The sequence below is a fragment of the Cicer arietinum genome, chromosome 8, assembly GCF_000331145.2.
Source record: "Cicer arietinum cultivar CDC Frontier isolate Library 1 chromosome 8, Cicar.CDCFrontier_v2.0, whole genome shotgun sequence".
Lineage (NCBI taxonomy): Eukaryota > Viridiplantae > Streptophyta > Magnoliopsida > Fabales > Fabaceae > Cicer > Cicer arietinum.
In genome coordinates this window covers 17,786,597-17,805,878 of record NC_021167.2, presented here as the reverse complement: position 1 = coordinate 17,805,878, position 19,282 = coordinate 17,786,597, and the positions used below count along the sequence as shown (strand labels likewise).

Sequence of the window (19,282 nt, the reverse complement as noted above, 5' to 3'; positions counted from 1 at the left end):
GGAGAATGTTTATTTTTTATTTCTATATCAAACAAATTATAAAACCCTTCTAATTGAAAAATATAAAAAGTATAGCTCCTGTCAACAACAAAAGATAAATACACTTAACCCCTTCTAATATCTTATGAAGTATAATTCTTATTCAACAATTCAAGCAAATATTTATTGACCAATAGAAAAGCAAATACGTAAGTATTGACCAATATAAAAGCAAATACTTAAGTCATTGACCATAAAAAGGCAAATAATTAAGATTTTTAGTATTAATTTTAAAATAAAAATAACACATTCAAAAAAGCTTAATATTTGAGTCAACTAAAAATATTTATTCTAGAAAACTTAATACTCAGTTAAAAATGAAAAAATATTGATTTGATTAAGAAAAAAATGGAGGTTTTCACATGCTTCATGGGGTATAGGGTAGAAGAGTCAACTATAGAGAAACTTCTATTAGATTTGACTATAGAGAACAATTAATGAAATCTCCATGGGATACATATAATCGAACCAACACTGAGCCTCGGTCAAATAGAACTCTTTAGGAACTCCAATAAAAATATTCAAAAAGAAAACCAAAAGAATAAAAAAATAATTTAGTATTATTAAATAAATCAACCTAAAAATTCTGTGGATATTATGAAGTATAACAAAAGACCAAAATTTAAAATAATAATAATATATTTTAATATTATGTACTTATTTATAATATCTAAATACTATATTAACTTTATGTGCATATTGGTCAATTGTAATATTACTCTAAGATGATATTTACAATCAATACCTAACTTCAACTAACATTAATGCCTGCTTCAAAAAATGTTTGTGCTCCTCTAAACATTAACTAAAAAACCTCCAGTTACAATTCTAGAAGGAATTTGTGTTTGATACTTCCAAAAGTCAGCAATCATTCGTCAGAGTCGTTGTCGCTATCTTCCTCATATATAGGATATTCTTCTTCGCTGCCATTTTCTTGAGCGTTGTCACCACCAATTTCATCAGACGGAAAGCTATCAAAAAGCTCCTGTAAATGGGTCCTTGAAATATTCTGCATGTTGAGATCTGAAAATTATGAAGGAATTCAAAGTTCCAGCAGGCCTTTCCATCATATTTGAGAAAACCTAACAATCAACTAGCCATCAAAATGTCATGAAGATACAAAAATATCGTAAAAGTGAGCAATTACTTCTTTTTGAAGTAGGTTTACTTCTTTCTTAATCCAATTTGCCTGTAGCCAAAAATGTTTGCAGTCAGAGATCTCAATTATTGCATTAAGATCAGCCGGCTCATATTTTGACCATATCAAATTAAATTTTGAATACTAACTTAGAATACAAAGCGTCTCATCTTGATATAACAGTCGCAAAGTACTCAAGCGATAGAGAGCGTAGTGTATTTTCACCGCATTCAATTCATATCCAGAAAATGTAATGACTCTTGATAAGGGAGTCTCTTACTTACGTTAATGTCCAGGAGTCAGTTTCACTAGTCAGAGGTATAAATAAAAATAAAGTCACTACCACTACTTAAACCTACAACTCTTGCTCAAATCTCCACCAAGTCATGTGAGTAACAACTAAGAAGTCTCAGAAAGAATTTCCTTATTTTACAATAACAATTTCTACTTTACATGAATCCTACAAAGACTAATATCAAGGACAACCAACTCGTGGTAAAGTTTGGAACCGCTTAAAGGGCAAGTTGGAAACACTAACAATGAGTTTTGTTCAAGGATATACACTTAGAGGAGAATATCAACTTAAAATCTGCACTGAGACATAACTTACAAGACAAGGAGGTTCAATGCCTTGTCTAGTAGCCAAACAATGAGAAACATTAACTTCTATATGCAAAATTTGAATGCAAAGCAACAAGGCAACCTCAATTACAGGACTCAGAATCTTTTAGTCACATTCTGATCAATAAAACTCGGGCAAGATAATAATAAGGGTTGAATCTTTCAACAATATTAAACTTAGAGTTCGAATAGAAAAGGATACAAGAAGGAGACGGCAGCGGCATTTCTGTATCTCCAGCCTACACGAGCCAACAGCATAAATTAGAAACTATTCAATTTAAAATTTCATTGCTAACACAAACTATTGAAAAAATAAACAAAAAATCTGGAAAACATAGATAAGAACCAGATCAAGTTCTTCTTCCCATTCCTCCTCGCTTTCATTAGCCTCAGCTGCCTCTCCTTCATCTTCAACATGGTCATGTTCTACATTTTCTTCCAAGCCTTTGTTCCAGATACAAATTGTTTTATCAATAATTGTTCATCAAAAAATTATTTTGCCTAACCAATATATAGTAATTTTTAGTAAGAAAAGAAACTAAGCTTTGGTTTTGTAAAAGTTATTCTTCCAATTTCGTTAATAGTATATTGGTGGTTAACAACTAATTTAAAAATATTATAGCTATTTACCATAAAAAATCCTGAAGAGTAGTATTCATAACCTTGGTTAAAAAATAGTGGTAGACAGTACCTGTATTAGCTTGCTGGCATTCCTCTCCATCAAGCTTCATGGCAGTCCTATTGCACTCCCTCTTCAATTTTTCGAACCTTGAAGTAGCAGCCCTGAGTAAACTCTCTGCGCCAGGTTTGGGAAATATTGATAGGTACCTCACCATAAGACGCTGTCTAAGACAATTGATCTTGTTGGATGAGAACCAGCCAGATTCAAACTGCGAAATAGAATATAAGATGCAAAGTAACTTCATGCATGAAAGATAAAATCAAACAGATTTTCTAATTTTTTTATTTGTTGTGCCATAGATTACTGCAACTCAATACGACAATTTATAGACTGATTGAATAATACTCTTCAATGGTTGTTGATTGTTGATACAAAAAGTAAAACTGACCACTTTTGCATCACTTTGTCAATAAGCAAAAGAGGATAAGAAAAATAAGACACAAATCAACAGCAGAGTAAAGCATGGACTCCGCATTACCAGGACCTCTTTCTCTTGGGAATCGGAGGGTTATGGCAAAAAAAAAAAGCATGAGACATTAATTTATATAAAAATCTTACTGTGCAAGTTATTTGCATTGTAGGCTTATTTATTTCAGATTGAACATAGTCATCAACAAGCTCAAACAACTGTAAAGAAGTCTGGAACTTGTAAGGGAAAGCACGAAAGGCACATATATCCTCCCATCTATGTTTCAATCTGCATAATGAAGCAATAGCGTTAAAAGATGAGAAAACAACACAAAATGTACAATAGGAATCACAGCAACAATAACTAGTTTATGTTATATCGTCTTGGAAGTCTGCCAAAGAAATTAACTGAGATTGTAATGGGTTCTGTTGAAGAATCGAGAGAAATTAGATTTTATTCTCTTTTATTTTATATTATTATGTTTATTTTTATTCTGTCATTATTACTCAGTTTTACTATTGTAATTTTTTTTCGTGACTTCCAACCAGCAAACTGCTGATATCTTGACAAAAAGTTTGGCAAGACCCAATTTTGAGCGACTTATAGCCAAGTTGGGCATGACAGATATCTATGCACCAACTTGAGGGGTTCTGTTGAAGAATCGAGAGAAATTAGATTTTATTCTCTTTTATTTTATATTATTATGTTTATTTTTATTCTGTCATTATTACTCAGTTTTACTATTGTAATTTTTTTTCCTATATAAACAGCTTAGGGCTGTAATAATAAAATATGAAAGTATTTTGTCTTTTACTTTCTTCTTGGTATCAAGAGCTTTGGTTAGGGTTCTGTAAACCTTTCCACAACCATTAGGGTTTGGCGCTCTAACCAACTGAGCTAAAGCTAATGGCACAAATACCCCATAGAAGGTAGCCCTTATGGGTAGCGGCGACAACGACGATGGTTTGGCAAAAAAATCAGACGTAGTCAACAACCCTGACAATTTAGACAGCGCCATAAGTGGCAGTGGCAGCGGCCTAAGCAGAATGGTTCTTCAAACTTTTTTGGCCATGAGGGAACTTCTAATGCCCTCAAGGTTGAAATCCAGAAACTAAATGGAAAAAATTATGTCGAATGGTCCCAAACCGCAAGATTGATTTTAGACGGTAAGGGAATATATGGTTTCCTAACAGGAGAGGTGCAAATGCCTGCCACAACTGATCCAAAATACAGGTTTTGGAAATCTGAGAACTCTGTTATTATTGCTTGGTTGCTTAGTAATATGGAATCAACAATCAAAAAACCTTTTATGTTTTTGCCTACTGCCAAGGAAGTTTGGGAGGCTGTCAAAGAAACATATTCTGATATTCAGAATTCTTCTCAAATTTTCGATCTCAAATCACGATTGTGGCATACCAAACAAGGAGATAGAGATGTCACTACCTATTACAATGAGTTGATGACACTATGGCAAGAATTGGATCTCTGCTATGATGATCATTGGAAGTGTTGTGAGGACAGTGTTCTGTTTCTTAAGAGACAGGAGAACGACCGTGTATTCATGTTCTTGGTTGAGCTTAATAAGCGGCTTGATGAAGTCCGAGGCAGAATATTGGGAAAGATCCCATTGTCATCACTTCGGGAAGTATTCTCAGAAGTTAGAAGAGAAGAGGCGAGACAAGGTGTTATGATGGGTAAGTCACCTTCTGTTGGTGAGGTTGAAAGCTCTGCCCTAATCACAAAAAATGAAGACGGGAAGAGCGCTGGCAAGAAACCATGGTGCGAACATTGCAAACGTCCAGGGCACACACGTGATACATGTTGGAAGCTCCATGGAAAACCTCTAAATTGGAAGAAAAAAGAAAGAAACGAAGGTCATGCGCTCCAAGCTGGTACATCTGATCAAGAGAAGCAGTCTCCTTCAAGCCCATCTCCTTTCACCAAGGAACAGTTAGATCAATTGTACAAACTTCTTGAGTCTCAAACTTCTTCTTGCTCTATAGCTCAGAGAGGTAATTTTCCAAATACTGCTCTACTTAGTGTCACTCCCAGCCATACTTGGATTATTGATTCTGGTGCTACTGATCATATGACTGGGGAGTCGAGTCTATTTTCTTCTTATAGCCCTTGTGCAGGTAACCACAAAATTAAAATTGCAGATGGCTCTCTTTCAGCCATTGCAGGGAAAGGTTCTGTTATTCTGTCACCTAAGTTAACCTTAAAAGATGTCTTACATGTTCCTAATTTATCATGTAATCTATTATCCATTACTAAATTAACAAAGGATATAAATTGTCAAGCTAACTTCTTTCATTCTCATTGCACTTTTAAGGATTTGAGCACGGGGAAGATGATTGGCAATGCTAAGGAGAGTGGAGGACTCTATTATCTTGACAATGGACTCGACTTCAAAGACCAACAAAAAACAAGTACCTGCTTTGAATCTATTTTTGTTTCTTCTAATAATGATGATATTATGTTATGGCATTTACGGTTAGGACATCCTAGTTTTCCGTATTTGAAACATTTGTTTCCTAAATTATTTTCTAAGAAGGATCCATCTTTATTTTATTGTGAAACTTGTGAATTTGCTAAACATCACCGTTCTTCTTTTTCTACACAACCATATAAACAATCAAAACCGTTTGCAGTTATTCATAGTGATGTTTGGGGTCCTAATAGAATAAACACATTTTCTAATAAAAAATGGTTTATAACTTTTATTGATGATCATACTAGAATTTGTTGGGTTTATTATTGAAAGAAAAATCGAAAGTTGGACAGGTTGTCAAAAATTTCTTTAAAATGGTGCACACTCAATACCAAACAAATATTCAAGTCTTCATTAGTGACAATGGTAAAGAATATTTTAATATACTTTTGTCCGATTTTTTTCTTGCAAATGGGGTTGTTCATCAAAGTTCTTGTGTTAATACACCCCAACAAAATGGAATTGCAGAGAGAAAGAATAGGCATCTCCTTGAGGTTGCTAGAGCTTTACTATTTGCAAATAAGGTTCCAAAATATTTGTGGGGTGAAGCTGTTTTAACTGCATCATATTTAATCAATCGAATGCCATCTAAAGTTTTAGATTTTCATACACCTCTTGATGTTTTTCGAAATTATTTTCCTTTGACTAGTGTCTCTGCTGATTTGCCACTAAAAGTTTTTGGTTGCACTACTTTTGTTCATGAACATAAACACCTTGACAAACTCGATCCACGACCAATAAAATGTGTGTTTACCGGTTACTCTCCAACTCAAAAGGGGTATCGGTGTTTTGAACCAAAATCAAAAAGAATTTTTGTAACCATGGATGTTACTTTTGTTGATAATCAACCATTTTTTAGTGACATTCATCTTTAGGGGCGAAATTTTAAGGAAGATTCATCTTTTACTTTTGAAAGCATCATTACTTTAAGTGATATAGTGTTGTCACAAAATTCTGAGACTTATATTGATGCACCAAAAGAAAATGCCCAAGAATCCATATTGAAACTCAATCCACTTATGAATGAGGTTTCGACAGATTCGGGGGCGACAATTTCAAATGAAAATCACAATGATCAAATTCTTGATCTCAATAATAATAAAGGACCACCTGAAATGCCACAACATAATGACTCAGATAAAAAGACACAAAGCAGGTTTACTACAATTGACCCTACTTGGAAGGGAAATGTCTTTGAAAGAATAAACCATAAACAGAGAAATGAAGGACCCATTCTCCGACCCTTCCAAGATTTTGAACCAATAGATAATCCAACACATCATCTTGATACAGGTAAGTCTTCTTCTATTCTTAAGAGTCATGTCAAGTATCCTGATTTAGACCTTCCTATTGCAATTAGAAAACCTATTAGATCATGCACTAAATATCCTTTGTCTAATTATGTGTCATACTCAAAATTTTCTTCTTCATTTGCTGCATTTACCTCTAAGTTGTCTACGGTAGAAATTCCAAAAAATATACAAGAGGCTCTAAAAATTCCAAAGTGGAAGGAAGCTGTTCAGTAGGAGATGAGAGCTCTTGAGAAGAATCAAACTTGGAGAGTCATGACATTACCTACAGGAAAGAATACTGTTGGCTGTAAATAGGTATTTACTGTGAAATATAATTCTGATAACACAGTTGAAAGATACAAGGCACGCTTGGTTGCTAAAGGGTTTACTCAGACATATGGCATTGATTACTCAGAGACTTTTGCTCCCGTTGCCAAATTAAACACTATTAGAGTTCTCTTGTCCTTGGCAGTGAATTTAGATTGGTCTCTTAACCAACTTGATGTAAAGAATGCTTTTCTGAATGGTGATTTGGAGGAGGAAGTATACATGGATAGCCCACCTGGCTTTGAAGATAAATTTGGTTCAAATGTGTGCAAACTTCAAAAATCCCTTTATGGTCTCAAGCAATCTCCAAGGGCTTGGTTTGAAAAATTCACTCAGTCCGTCAAAAGGCAAGGATATATGCAGGGACAATCAGACCATACTTTGTTCATGAAGTTCTCTAATGTTGGTAAAATTTCAATTTTAATTGTATATGTAGATGATATTATTCTCACAGGAGATGACATTGTTGAGATGGAAAGATTGAAGAAAAATTTGACTAAAGAATTTGAGATCAAAGATTTAGGCGCGCTTAAATATTTTCTTGGTATGGAAGTTGTTCGCTCAAAGAAGGGAATTGTTGTTTCTCAAAGAAAATACATCCTAGATCTCTTGGAAGAAACTGGGATGAGTGGGTGTAGACCAGCAGATACTCCTATGGAATTAAATGCTAAACTTTGGGAGAAAGGCAGTGTTCCTGTTGAGATTGGAAGATACCAGAGGTTAGTCGGCAAACTTATTTATCTAGCCCACACTAGACCTGACATCGCTTTCTCTGTGAGTGTTGTAAGTCAATTCATGCATTCTCCCTATGAAGAACACTTGGAGGCAGTTTATCGAATCTTAAGGTACTTGAAATCCAATCCTGGAAAGGGTTTGTGCTTCAAGAAAACTAATGACAGAGAAGTCTCGATATTTACAGATGCTGATTGGGCAGCATCAATTACTGATAGAAAATCCAACACTGGATATTGTGCCTATGTTTGGGGAAATTTAGTTACTTGGAGAAGTAAGAAACAAGGGGTTGTTGCTCGAAGCAGTGCAGAAGCTGAATTCAGAGCAATGGCTCAAGGAATCTGTGAATGGATTCGTAAACTCTTGGACGAACTGAAAATGAAAGTTGACTCACCCTTAAAATTGTTCTGTGATAGCAAAGCAGCAATAAGTATAGCTCACAACCTTGTACAACATGATAGAACCAAGCATATTGAGATTGACCGTCATTTCATAAAAGAAAAAATTGATGCTGGAGTTATATGTCTGCCATTTGTGACTTCCAATCAGCAAACTGCTGATATCTTGACAAAAAGTTTGGCAAGGTCCAATTTTGAGCGACTTATAGCCAAGTTGGACATGACAGATATCTTGCACCAACTTGAGGAGAGGTGTTGAAGAATCGAGAGAAATTAAATTTTATTCTCTTTTATTTTATATTATGTTTATTTTTATTCTGTCATTATTACTCAGTTTTACTATTGTAATTTCTTTTCCTATATAAACAGCTTAGGGCTGTAATAATAAAATATGAAAGTATTTTGTCTTTTACTTTCTTCAGGTTCCAAGATATTTTTCTCTTCACTTGTCTTCATATATTAATCTACATTGCAATTCACCATTTCCCTTATGCATATACACGTGTATAGAGTTACATCCAAAAATACAGTTAACTACCTTGCTCTGTAAATCAATAGATAAATTGAACAAAATGACTTACTTATTGACTGAGTAGGCATCACAGTAACTTCGCAATGGGACTGGTACTCGATAATCAATTCTTTGATAACTGCAAAGCCAAAAATTTAAACAAATCAACCAGATTAAAGACACTATGATGCGAGATGTTTCGATGATATACAAGTATAGAAATTATAACACTAATTACAGACACTATTTCCTAATGCTACAGATCAAAATACCAACCATATCAACTACGATAAGATACACAGTGTACATGATAAGCATGTGCTTGATTCTATCGTCATTGTGACTGGCTCTTTATTGTTAATTTGCAAACTATGTATTGAAAAGTACACAAGAATAACATTTTTACTCAAATAATTTGATGTAAAACATAACAGCAATGCCGAAAATGCATAGAAGAAGACTCCAACCATTGGATTACAGAATGGAAACTAGGAAATCACTAAGCAACAGCTCCTCACCAAGGGAAAGACCCCAATCCTACTAACAGAAAATATTCTTGATGATCCTAACAGAAAAGCCCTCAACACATAAACTTAGTAACTAATTAGCTGATATGACACGTTTTTTATTGAGTTGTTTTTCCTCGATTGAGTGATGAGGCCCTCTGGAATTATTTTTCTCTCTCCTAAGATAAAAACTCAACTCCTTTGACCCACTAATATCATAGACTCATAGCTCAGCCCATGATCCATGGGCAGGACATGCATATCATTATCTAATAAACTGGTCATAAATTTGATTATTATGTTACACAAACAAATTGAGTGCAAATGTATAATTTAATTGAAATCCAAGACATTGTTTAGAAATTACAAATAAGTCTTACATGCGAGAATCAGAGTCTTTGCGTGGGTCATATCCTTTCTTAATCCAGAACCTTAGAAATGGTCCACTTGAAAAGTAGTAAGCAATTCTAGATAGAAGCCTGGAAGAGGGATTGGAAGGTCACCTTATTATCAAGATCAAGCAATCAAAACTTGGGAAATTCGAAAGCTAATCAGCAGAATTTACACAAGTCACCTTCTGAACATGCCATGTGAAAAGCTTAAACCCTTGTCAAGTAGGCGTTCACTAAGTGAGGCTTTGGACCATATAGGCTTCTCATCAAACATCCTAGATACGACCATTTGTGACTCCCATTGATCTGAGCCTTGTGGTATATATTCCTCCCAATTCACTTTTTTAGGAATTTGTACGACAGCTAAGTATAAAACAATAAACACAACTACAACTTTTGTTGCAATTTGTTTCGAGATATTTTCATTTCTAAAGTGAAATAAACATCATCACAGAAAACTTCTGACAGTTTATAGAGATGAAAATGAAAAAATTAATAGCAATCTCGCACTTCCCCATTATCTTGTGTCAAAATATCAGCTAAACATGCCAAGTAATATTTAATGAACATCAATAAACCATTATTTCAGAATGAATTTGTTAGGATATAGAGTAATAGAAATTAGAGTATTTAATATAGTTAAGGGGTTATGTAGTTAGAAGAGGGGTATAATTTGAATATTGTAAAGTTTGTTGAATAGAGTATAGTCTGTATTCTCGTTCAAATAATTTTTAAAGGAAATTTGTTGGACAACCAGAAAACTACTATTATCAATAAAACTGGAAATATGTTCTCAAAAGCCGCCAAAATACACTTCCGGATTGGCCAATCCGGAGAACATTGGGGGGTGAGAGAAGAAACTCTATGTTTAAAAATGGATTTGGATCTATAAAATAGGAGTAAATTTAAGCAAAAAGGGTTTTACATTCATAGGGGGGAAAAAAATAGGCATATTATAATCATACAGAACTATTCAACCTCAGTAATTTTTAAATATGATGGTTCTACTAATTGAGAGTAGGATATCTTTAATGTGAAAATCAATTGCAAGAACTGGCTCCATGTCAATCTGCACACAATATTGCAACAGGTAAGTTTTCTTTCTATTAATATGGTTGAATCATGTTTTATTCCACTAGGTGTATATGACTAATGCCACCCAAATGAAAAATTTGAAGAATCTATTTCAATTGTTATTCAGCTACGTAAAATATGTACAGTCCATTTTAGATAACCCAAAGAATTGAATTTTATGCCTACACTATATCATTGTAAAATATTAATTTGAGCAAAATTTACCTCGAAATAAGGTTCTAAAATTTCCTCTTCATTCTTTTTTGAACTTGAAATGACATTCGGTTTCAAGCTGAAATAAGGAAAAGAATAAATCACTGAAAGATAATGTTAAAGCAAAAGGATATTTTCCAGTTAAAACTTTACAAATATAATCAAAGAAAACGTGATGGTAAAATACTTATAAAGAAAATAACTAAATATAATAATATAACATAATTGAACATAATATAGTACAACTACGAACTTCATCGCCACCTACCACCCGTCAATGGAGAGACAAGGCATGAAGATCTAAATACATTAAGAACCTAGCATAACCATCTAAATACCCCCAAGCTAAAGAAAATGCACGTGTCAATAAGACATCAAATGAACTAAAGCCTTGCCAACGGTTATCACAAAGGCATGACACTATAAATGTATACAAGACGGCATTTCCACCATTTAAATATTTGAATGGGTCTTACATAATTGTATATTGTATAGTATCATTTATGATTTTTTTTCTTAATATAAGCGGCATAACACTAACAGAATAATTGTAGTCTATAGAGATACATACACTAAATTTTTTGGCTCGTCTTTCGGGGCAAAAATTGGAGGCACTATGATCATGACATCCTCATGATCCACATCTATGTGATCGCCCTTAGCTATGAGAGAAAACAAACACAAATCACAAACTTAGTAAAATAGCCATTAAACACACTTCAAATATTAAGTCAAAGAAACAGAAATGTGGAAACAAAATAATCACCAATTGGTGTTTCTTCTAGTTCTGACCAATTTCTCTTCTTCCTCCTGGCAAGATTGGCATGGACAGGAACAACATACTGGTAGTCGGCCATTCCTTCATGATTTTAAAAAAAAAATCATACAATAAGAATAGGAGGTTTCACATAGATAATCAATCTTCACCAAATCATCAAATAAAATCCATTTCAAGTTTCTAAGTTCTAACCTTCAAAAAAATAAGCCTCAGGAACACGAGCAACAATATTAGCACAAAGATTTGCCTCTTCATCTACTTGATCAGCAGCTCCATCCTCACTTTCTACATGATTTGCTTGCATCCCATGCTCCATTGCACACATGTTTTTAGAAGCATGGGCCCCATCATCATCAGGCAATTTTCTCTTGGATATTTTCAGAAGCAAGGCATTGGTGGGGTGACGCTCCCCAAATGCAGGATGAGAATAAGGGTCTTCAGGGCGGAACCGGAGCTCTAATTTGTTTGATTGTGAACTGCGAGCCTACCGATTACAAGCAAGGCCATAACCTTAATTGTAATCAACGTAGAGAAACAAATGTGAATCATGATTAAAACTTGGCAAGTACCTTAAGAATGCCTTGAATTCCACCTAATGTGTCAACGGCACGAGAGGTTGATGATGGATAACCAGGGTAGTGCACCAGAAATCCCTGAGGCTCCGGTAGAACCCCAGATATTGTGCCATCCTTGATCACTCCCATTAATTTCTACTTTTGTCTGCCATCATCGAGATTTCAGTGCTTTATTATTATTTAAGCAACATATAACTGTAGATTGTCAAGTAATATCATAAAAGGGCGACAAAGGTAATGATGATAATCTCAATATTACCGGCCGAAAAAGGGGGCCTAACACACCAGAATAGGAAACCCAGCGAATTCAAGGTCTTCTGAAAATGGTTCTTAAAACCAAAACCCCAAAACATCTATTAAGATAAACCTCCTAAACAATCAGTAAAGCCAGAAGCAAGCACACTTGACAAAATACTGTAACTCCTTTCTAAGTAAATGACATGTTACGTTAATAATTATTACTCTCAAATCTTGCAACTTCATTTTTATTGTAATAGATAGATTGCAACTTTACTCTATACAAGTGACACAAAATTTGTTCCACTATAAAAAGGAAACAAAATAAATAAATATGTCATAATCTGAAAATATAATAGCATGTACTTGTGACATTCACATACTATTACTGCATGCATTCGCATACCATGGCATAAAATCTAATCACTTTATCTCAATAACATTTACCTTCCATCATAGCAATAAAAAATAATTTTACTTTATATAATTATAAATCTTATGGTCAAGTTTCTTGAGAGGAAACAATGTTGGCCAGTTGATGGAACTTTTACACTGTTATTAATAGCGGATCGTGGAAAATAGCAGATCGCCAAAAATCCAACATGAGAAATAGCAGATAGCATAGTGGACAAATAGTGTGATAGAATTAGTGGGCTTAAGACTAGTGAAAGGCCCAAATCTGCAGTGTGGAGAACTTATATCCGCAAGAGTAAAAAAGAGAATAAGCAGTCTATTAATGACAGGGCAGAGAAACTCGTTAAATTCTAGGGATTTCAGTTACACATAGGGGAATAAATTAAGGAGGGTAGGGGAATATTGCTCATGAATAATTATAATTATCATTGAATTAGGAGATACTATTTTCTCTGAAGGAGCTTTGCTCTGGGTTATACATTGTATTAGAATTTTCCCTTCTTCCATAAATCAATAAATTTCCATTTTATCTATCATTTTACGGTCACAGATCCCTATTTTTCTGTGATTCTATCATTGGTCTGACCTACCAGATCTTCGAGAAGTACCAGTGATTTTTGTACGTTGTACATGCCACCGAAGTTGTCAAATCGAATGGAAGCAGTTGAAGCAAGAATCTCAGCGGTGGAAGAATCTGTTCGGCAGGAGTTGAGGGAATTTCGCGAAATTATGATGAGCGAATTCATGAGGTTGCTAGAGCAACGACCAATTGGAACGGGGGAACAATATGCACATTCTGAGGACTCAGTGACAGAGTATAAGATGGCAGTGAAGAAAGTTGAGTTACCATCATTCGATGGTGACGATCTTGTGGCCTGAATCACGCGAGCTAAAACGTATTTTGAAGTTCAAGGGACGTCGGAGGGAGTGAAAGTCAGATTGGCGAAGCTAAGCATGGAGGGCGCAACAATTCACTGGTTTAATTTGTTGCGTGAGACAAAGGACAATTTGAATTGGGCGAAGTTGAAACGAGCATTAATTGAAAGGTATGGTGGAAGACAAAGTGATAACCCCTTTGAAGAGATGAAAGATTTGCAACAAACGGGAACAGTTGATGAATACATTACCACCTTCGAATATGTGTCGTCACAAGTAGCAAGACTACCGGAGGAGCAATACCTTGGGTACTTCATGGGAGAACTCAAGAACCACATTCGCTTGAAGGTGCGTACATTGAATCCACAAACCAGATTGCAAGCAATGAAGATTGCTTGTGATGTCGAACCGGAATTACGTGGGTCTCTGATTTCAATAGGTGGTAGTGTGGGTGGGCTTCCCAGTTGGAAGGGAAGTGGGCCAAGTGGATCGGGGCCCAACGGAAAGAAAGGATTTGGATTTCATTATAACCCTGGTTTGACCCAATCTGGAAGTGGGTTTAGTAATAACTTAACCGGGTCAGTGCACAGCAAAACTGGTTCGACTCAATCTGCCTCAAATGCAAACTCAAATGTTTCTCATAATACAGCGAGATTTGGAAACGATGAGGGGAGAAGAGTCAGCAGCGAGCGCAACTGTGGCCTCAAGCATCTTCCGTATTCGGAACTGATGGAGCGGCAGACACGAGGGTTGTGTTTTCGTTGTGGGGAAAAATACCATCCTCTTCACCAGTGTGCTGAAAAAAAGCTCCGATTGATGATTTTGGGAGACGACGAGACGATTAACGAAGGTGAGGTGATTGCCATAGAAGCTATGGAGGATGAGGATGAAGTTCTTGATTGCAATTCCATGGGATTGTTTGATATGATTGAAACAAAGAAAAATTTAGATAAAACGCCTCCAACTACTTTGCGCCTCAAGGGAAGTCTAAAGGGGGTTTCCATCGTGGGTTTAATCGATAGTCGCGCCAGTCACAATTTCGTTTCACCCTGTGTTGCTACTGCGTTGGGATTAACAGTGGAACAAGGAAGATCGATGGGAGTAAAGTTGGGAGACGGCCACCGTGTGTCCACTAGGGGGAGGTGTAGAAAATTGCAAGTACAATTAGATGATTTCATCACTAATGTTGATGCTTTTGTTTTGTAATTGGGTGATTTGGATATGATTTTGGGGGTGGCTTGGTTGCACAGATTTAAGCCTTTCACTAGTCTTAAGCCCACAAATTCTATCATTACCGCCATCATAAGATTAATAGCATTTTGGAGTGGCCAATCCCTCATAATGTCAAAGGAGTGAGGGGATTTTTGGGGCTGACCGGTTATTACCGGAAATTCATTGTTGGCTATGGAAAGATAGCTAAACCATTGACAGAACTAACAAAGAAGGAAGGATTTCATTGGGGTACAGAAGAGTTGAAGGCCTTTGAGAATCTTAAGAGTTATGGTGCAAGCCCCAGTTTTAACACTACCAGATTTTTCACAACCTCTTGAGATTGAATGTGATGCATCCGGAAGAGGAATAGGTGCAGTTTTAATGCAGAAAAAGAAGCCTATAGCCTAATTCAGCAAAGCGTTGTCCAAGAATAATTTAAGCAAGTCTGCGTATGAGAAAGAATTGATGGCGTTGGTGTTGGCAGTTCAACATTGGCGTCCATATTTGTTGGGAAGAAGATTTGTGGTGTACTCCGACCAAAAGAGTTTACGACACTTGCTCGAACAACGCATCACTATGGTTGATCAGCAGAATTGGATAGCAAAATTATTGGGATATCACTTTGAAGTGGTATACAAGTCAGGTCTAGAAAATAAAGTTGTTGACACTCTCTCAAAAATGCATGTGGAAGCAGAGTTGAAAGGGATAACTTCTTTTCCCATATGTATGCAACAGCAACTAATTCAGCAGCAAGTTATGAATGATCCCCAATTGCAGAAGGTGATAACAGAGCTACAACAAGACCCTACGTCCTGGCCAGATTTCCAATTAATCAAAGGGAGACTTTTCTACCGTAGCAGACTAGTGTTATCCTCAAATTATGGTTGTATACCTTTATTGTTGAAAGAATTTCACTCATCTCCAACTGGTAGCCACTCAGGTTTTCTACGCACGTATCGAAGATGACAGGAAATCTTTATTGGGTAGGAATGAGAAAGTCAGTTATGGAATTTGTGCAGAGTTGCGACGTGTGTCAACGTCAAAAGTACGTTGCATCCTCTCCTATGGGTTTGTTACAGCCCCTCTCAATTCCGGAGAAAATTTGGGATGATATTTCGATGGATTTTATCACTGGTCTCCCAAAATCGAAGGGGTTTGAAGCAATTCTTGTAGTGGTGGATAGATTATCCAAGTATGGACATTTTATTCCCTTAAAACATCCATATACTGCAAGGAAGGTGGCTGAAATATTTATTGAAGAGGTGGTGCGTCTTCATGGGGTGCCACAATCCATTGTCAGTGATCGTGATCCATTGTTTGTGAGTCTATTTTGAAAAGAGTTGTTTCACTTACAAGGAATGATGCTGAATATGAGTTCGTCATATCATCCGGAGACGGATGGGCAAACAGAGGTGGTGAATCAGTGCTTAGAAGCATATATTCGTTGTTTTGCATCGGAGCAACCGAAGGAGTGGTCGCAATGGATTCATTGGGCAGAATTGTGGTATAACACCACATTCCATGTGTCTACAGGAACTACACCGTTTGAGGCCGAGTATGGAAGAAAACCACCCATTGTGGTTAGATATTTACAAGGAGAAATGAAAGTAGAAGCGGTAGCAGATGAATTGATTGATCGTGATGAGGCCTTTTGAACAGGGCCCAAGAACAGATGAAGAGGTATGCAGACAAGAAAAGAAAAGCATATTCATTTGAAGTGGGTGAGTGGGTATTTTTGAAGCTCCGGCCCCATAGACAGCAGACAGTGACTAGAAGGATTAATCAAAAACTGGCTCCACGGTACTTTGGACTATTTCCGATCCTAAAGAAAATAGGGGCAGTATCCTACAAGTTGAAGTTGCCTGTGAGGCCTTACGTCAACTTAAGTATCATTTGAACAGGGCCCAAGAACAGATGAAGAGGTATGCGGACAAGAAAAGAAAAGCATATTCATTTGAAGTGGGTGAGTGGGTATTTTTGAAGCTCCGACCCCATAGACAGCAGACAGTGACTAGAAGGATTAACCAAAAACTGGCTCCACGGTACTTTGGACTATTTCCGATCCTAAAGAAAATAGGGGCAGTATCCTACAAGTTGAAGTTGCCTGAAGGAAGTAGAGTGCATGCAGTGTTTCACATTTCACAACTCAAGAAAGCTATTGGAGACTATTTTGCTGAATCTCAACTACCAGACGGGTTAGAAATGGAAGCAGAAGAGGGGGAAGAACCAGAAGAACTGCTGGCTGCAAGATCAGTGATGAAAGAAGGACAGTTGGTGCGACAATGGCTGGTGCGTTGGAAAGGAAGAGTTGTAGAAGACACAACTTGGAAGGATGAATTACTACTAAAAAGTCAATTTCCATCTCTCAGCCTTGAGGACAAGGCTGCAGTTCCTGATGGCGGTAATGATAGAATTAGTGGGCTTAAGACTAGTGAAAGGCCCAAATCTGCAGTGTGGAGAACTTATATCCGCAAGGGTAAAAAAGAGAATAAGCAATCTATTAATGACAGGGCAGAGAAACTCATTAAATTCTAGGGATTTCAGTTACACATAGGGGAATAAATTAAGGAGGGTAGGGGAGTATTGCTCATGAATAATTATAATTATCATTGAATTAGGAGATACTATTTTCTCTGGAGAAGCTTTGCTCTGGGTTATACATTGTATCAGAATTTTCCCTTCTTCCATAAATCAATAAATTTCCATTTTACCTATCATTTTACGTTCACAGATCCCTATTTTTCTGTGATTCTATCATAGTGGAAGCTGCAAAGCGGTTGAAATATAAATAATTGTATATAGAATAAAACATGCAAGGCTCACATTATTCTATTATCCTGTTTTCTAATTTTGGTGTTGGTTAGCTCTTGTGATCTGGTTAGTTGAATAAGCTATTCGTGGAGAATCTCCTGGCTGTATTCACAGTGCAGAAGGGATTTTTTATGTTTTATTTGAATAGAGGACACTTTGTAGAATTGTAACCCTGGGGGTTGATGTTATGGGTTTACTAAACCAATATTATCCTAAACCATGTACTAAACTTTGTATTCATCATTCCAATTACTATAAATTGTTCTTTCTAAATAACATTGTTGAATGTTGAGTCGAGGTTCCTAACAGCAATACATGAGAATATGCTCACGTTATTGACCACTGCTAGGTAGTGGGGTTTAGGGCTTTAGGTATTATATAATATAATACCCACTCACCGACATAGCACTTCACATTTTAAATTTTATAATGTTTCTAAAAATTGATCCACAGCTAAAATACAACAATTCCACTATTTAGTGCCTGCTGCTATAATCAACATATAGAAAAAGCGCCGCTATTTAAAATGTGGCGAAGTTGACATATCGTATCGGCTTTTGTATCAGCAACCCCATATTCCGATACATAATAGCGGTATAGTGGCACTATACCGGTTTTTTAACAACACTGCTTTTACATTCAGATCAATAATTATTAAATGGTGGTTCTACAGACTCTCAGGTAAACCTCCCAAGCTTCATGCTCTCATGGACACAGAAATAATTTCATTAACAATGAACCATTGGGAGAACATATGTATTTAACATTCATCACGAATAAATCATAACAGGGAATATACAAGACCAAGAAGTGAAAATATGTAAGCTCTAAAGTCCAACTTGGCTATAAGATCAATACCTTCCTGTTATCATGATTACATTGAGAAAGTTAAAATTTGAAAGATACGTGCACAAGATCTTGACAATTAACAAAAATAATTATAATTATAACAAAATTAAAGAGTAAAATTGAATATCTTTTAACGCAATATGACATTCTCTATAACATATTTTCCTTGAAGCACACAGGAAGTAATGAAGCATCAAATAACACCATTTGAGCAAATTGATAGCGAAGGGTCTAACAGTTTATCTATTGAGGAAATACGTACTAATTGCCGCATAGTTAATTAACTAGAAGTTATAAAATAAAATAAGATTGCAGAGCACTCAGTTCAATAAGTAGAAGCAGTCAAACCCTAAAATAGAAGTCGTCAAACCCAAAAAAATAGCACAATACAAAAGCAAAGTTAAACACAACCACAAAATAACAAAGAAAAAGGAACGTGGCGAAACAGTTTAAGGCCTGATAGTGATTTCTAAGAACAAATCCCTAAATTTCAATTCACAAAAATCCTAAACAGATAACAATAGATAACTAACCAATGATTCAGTAGAAGTATGGTGGAATAATAGTTGACGACAGCGCCAGAGAGAGATGGTGGCGGAACAGAGAGTTTCGGTTGGCGCTGGAGTGAAAACGAGCGGCGGAGAAAGATGACCATATGGTTGTCTCGAACAAAGAAGAATGGTGGGACGGCGGGGCAGTTGTAGG

General features: G+C 36.0%; 2 protein-coding genes across 2 annotated transcripts; one reads left to right on the top strand and one right to left on the bottom strand.

The window, feature by feature from the left end:
- Positions 1-642: 642 nt before the first annotated feature.
- Positions 643-19,276, bottom strand: LOC101493406 (uncharacterized). The gene is made up of 15 exons (XM_012720234.3): positions 19,111-19,276; positions 12,173-12,323; positions 11,796-12,087; positions 11,592-11,684; positions 11,397-11,487; positions 10,838-10,904; positions 10,565-10,607; positions 9,721-9,892; positions 9,527-9,625; positions 8,711-8,779; positions 3,039-3,177; positions 2,490-2,688; positions 2,145-2,242; positions 2,001-2,037; positions 643-1,062 (listed from the first exon to the last, which is right to left on the bottom strand). The coding sequence occupies exons 2-15, from the start codon at positions 12,305-12,307 to the stop codon at positions 908-910; spliced, it is 1,689 nt and encodes a 562-aa protein (XP_012575688.1). The 5' UTR covers positions 12,308-12,323; positions 19,111-19,276; the 3' UTR covers positions 643-907.
- Positions 15,383-16,251, top strand: LOC140919080 (uncharacterized). The gene is made up of 3 exons (XM_073364598.1): positions 15,383-15,697; positions 15,825-15,914; positions 15,997-16,251. Exons 1-3 carry the CDS (start codon positions 15,383-15,385, stop codon positions 16,249-16,251), a joined length of 660 nt encoding a protein of 219 aa, XP_073220699.1.
- Positions 19,277-19,282: the final 6 nt, after the last annotated feature.

What these genes read in the sequence shown, in the direction of transcription:
- LOC140919080 (XM_073364598.1), top strand. Translation starts at nt 15,383, where the DNA reads ATGGCGTTGGTGTTGGCAGTTCAACATTGGCGTCCATATTTGTTGGGA. An exon ending in ATGATCCCCAATTGCAGAAG is followed by an intron (nt 15,698 to 15,824) that starts GTGATAACAGAG and finishes TATTGTTGAAAG; the next exon opens with AATTTCACTCATCTCCAACT. An exon ending in TATTGGGTAGGAATGAGAAA is followed by an intron (nt 15,915 to 15,996) that starts GTCAGTTATGGA and finishes GGTTTGTTACAG; the next exon opens with CCCCTCTCAATTCCGGAGAA.
- LOC101493406 (XM_012720234.3), bottom strand. Translation starts at nt 12,307, where the DNA reads ATGGGAGTGATCAAGGATGGCACAATATCTGGGGTTCTACCGGAGCCT. An exon ending in ACTAGAAGAAACACCAATTG is followed by an intron (nt 11,488 to 11,591) that starts GTGATTATTTTG and finishes TTTCTCTCATAG; the next exon opens with CTAAGGGCGATCACATAGAT. An exon ending in CAATGCAAATAACTTGCACA is followed by an intron (nt 2,689 to 3,038) that starts GTAAGATTTTTA and finishes TCTATTTCGCAG; the next exon opens with TTTGAATCTGGCTGGTTCTC.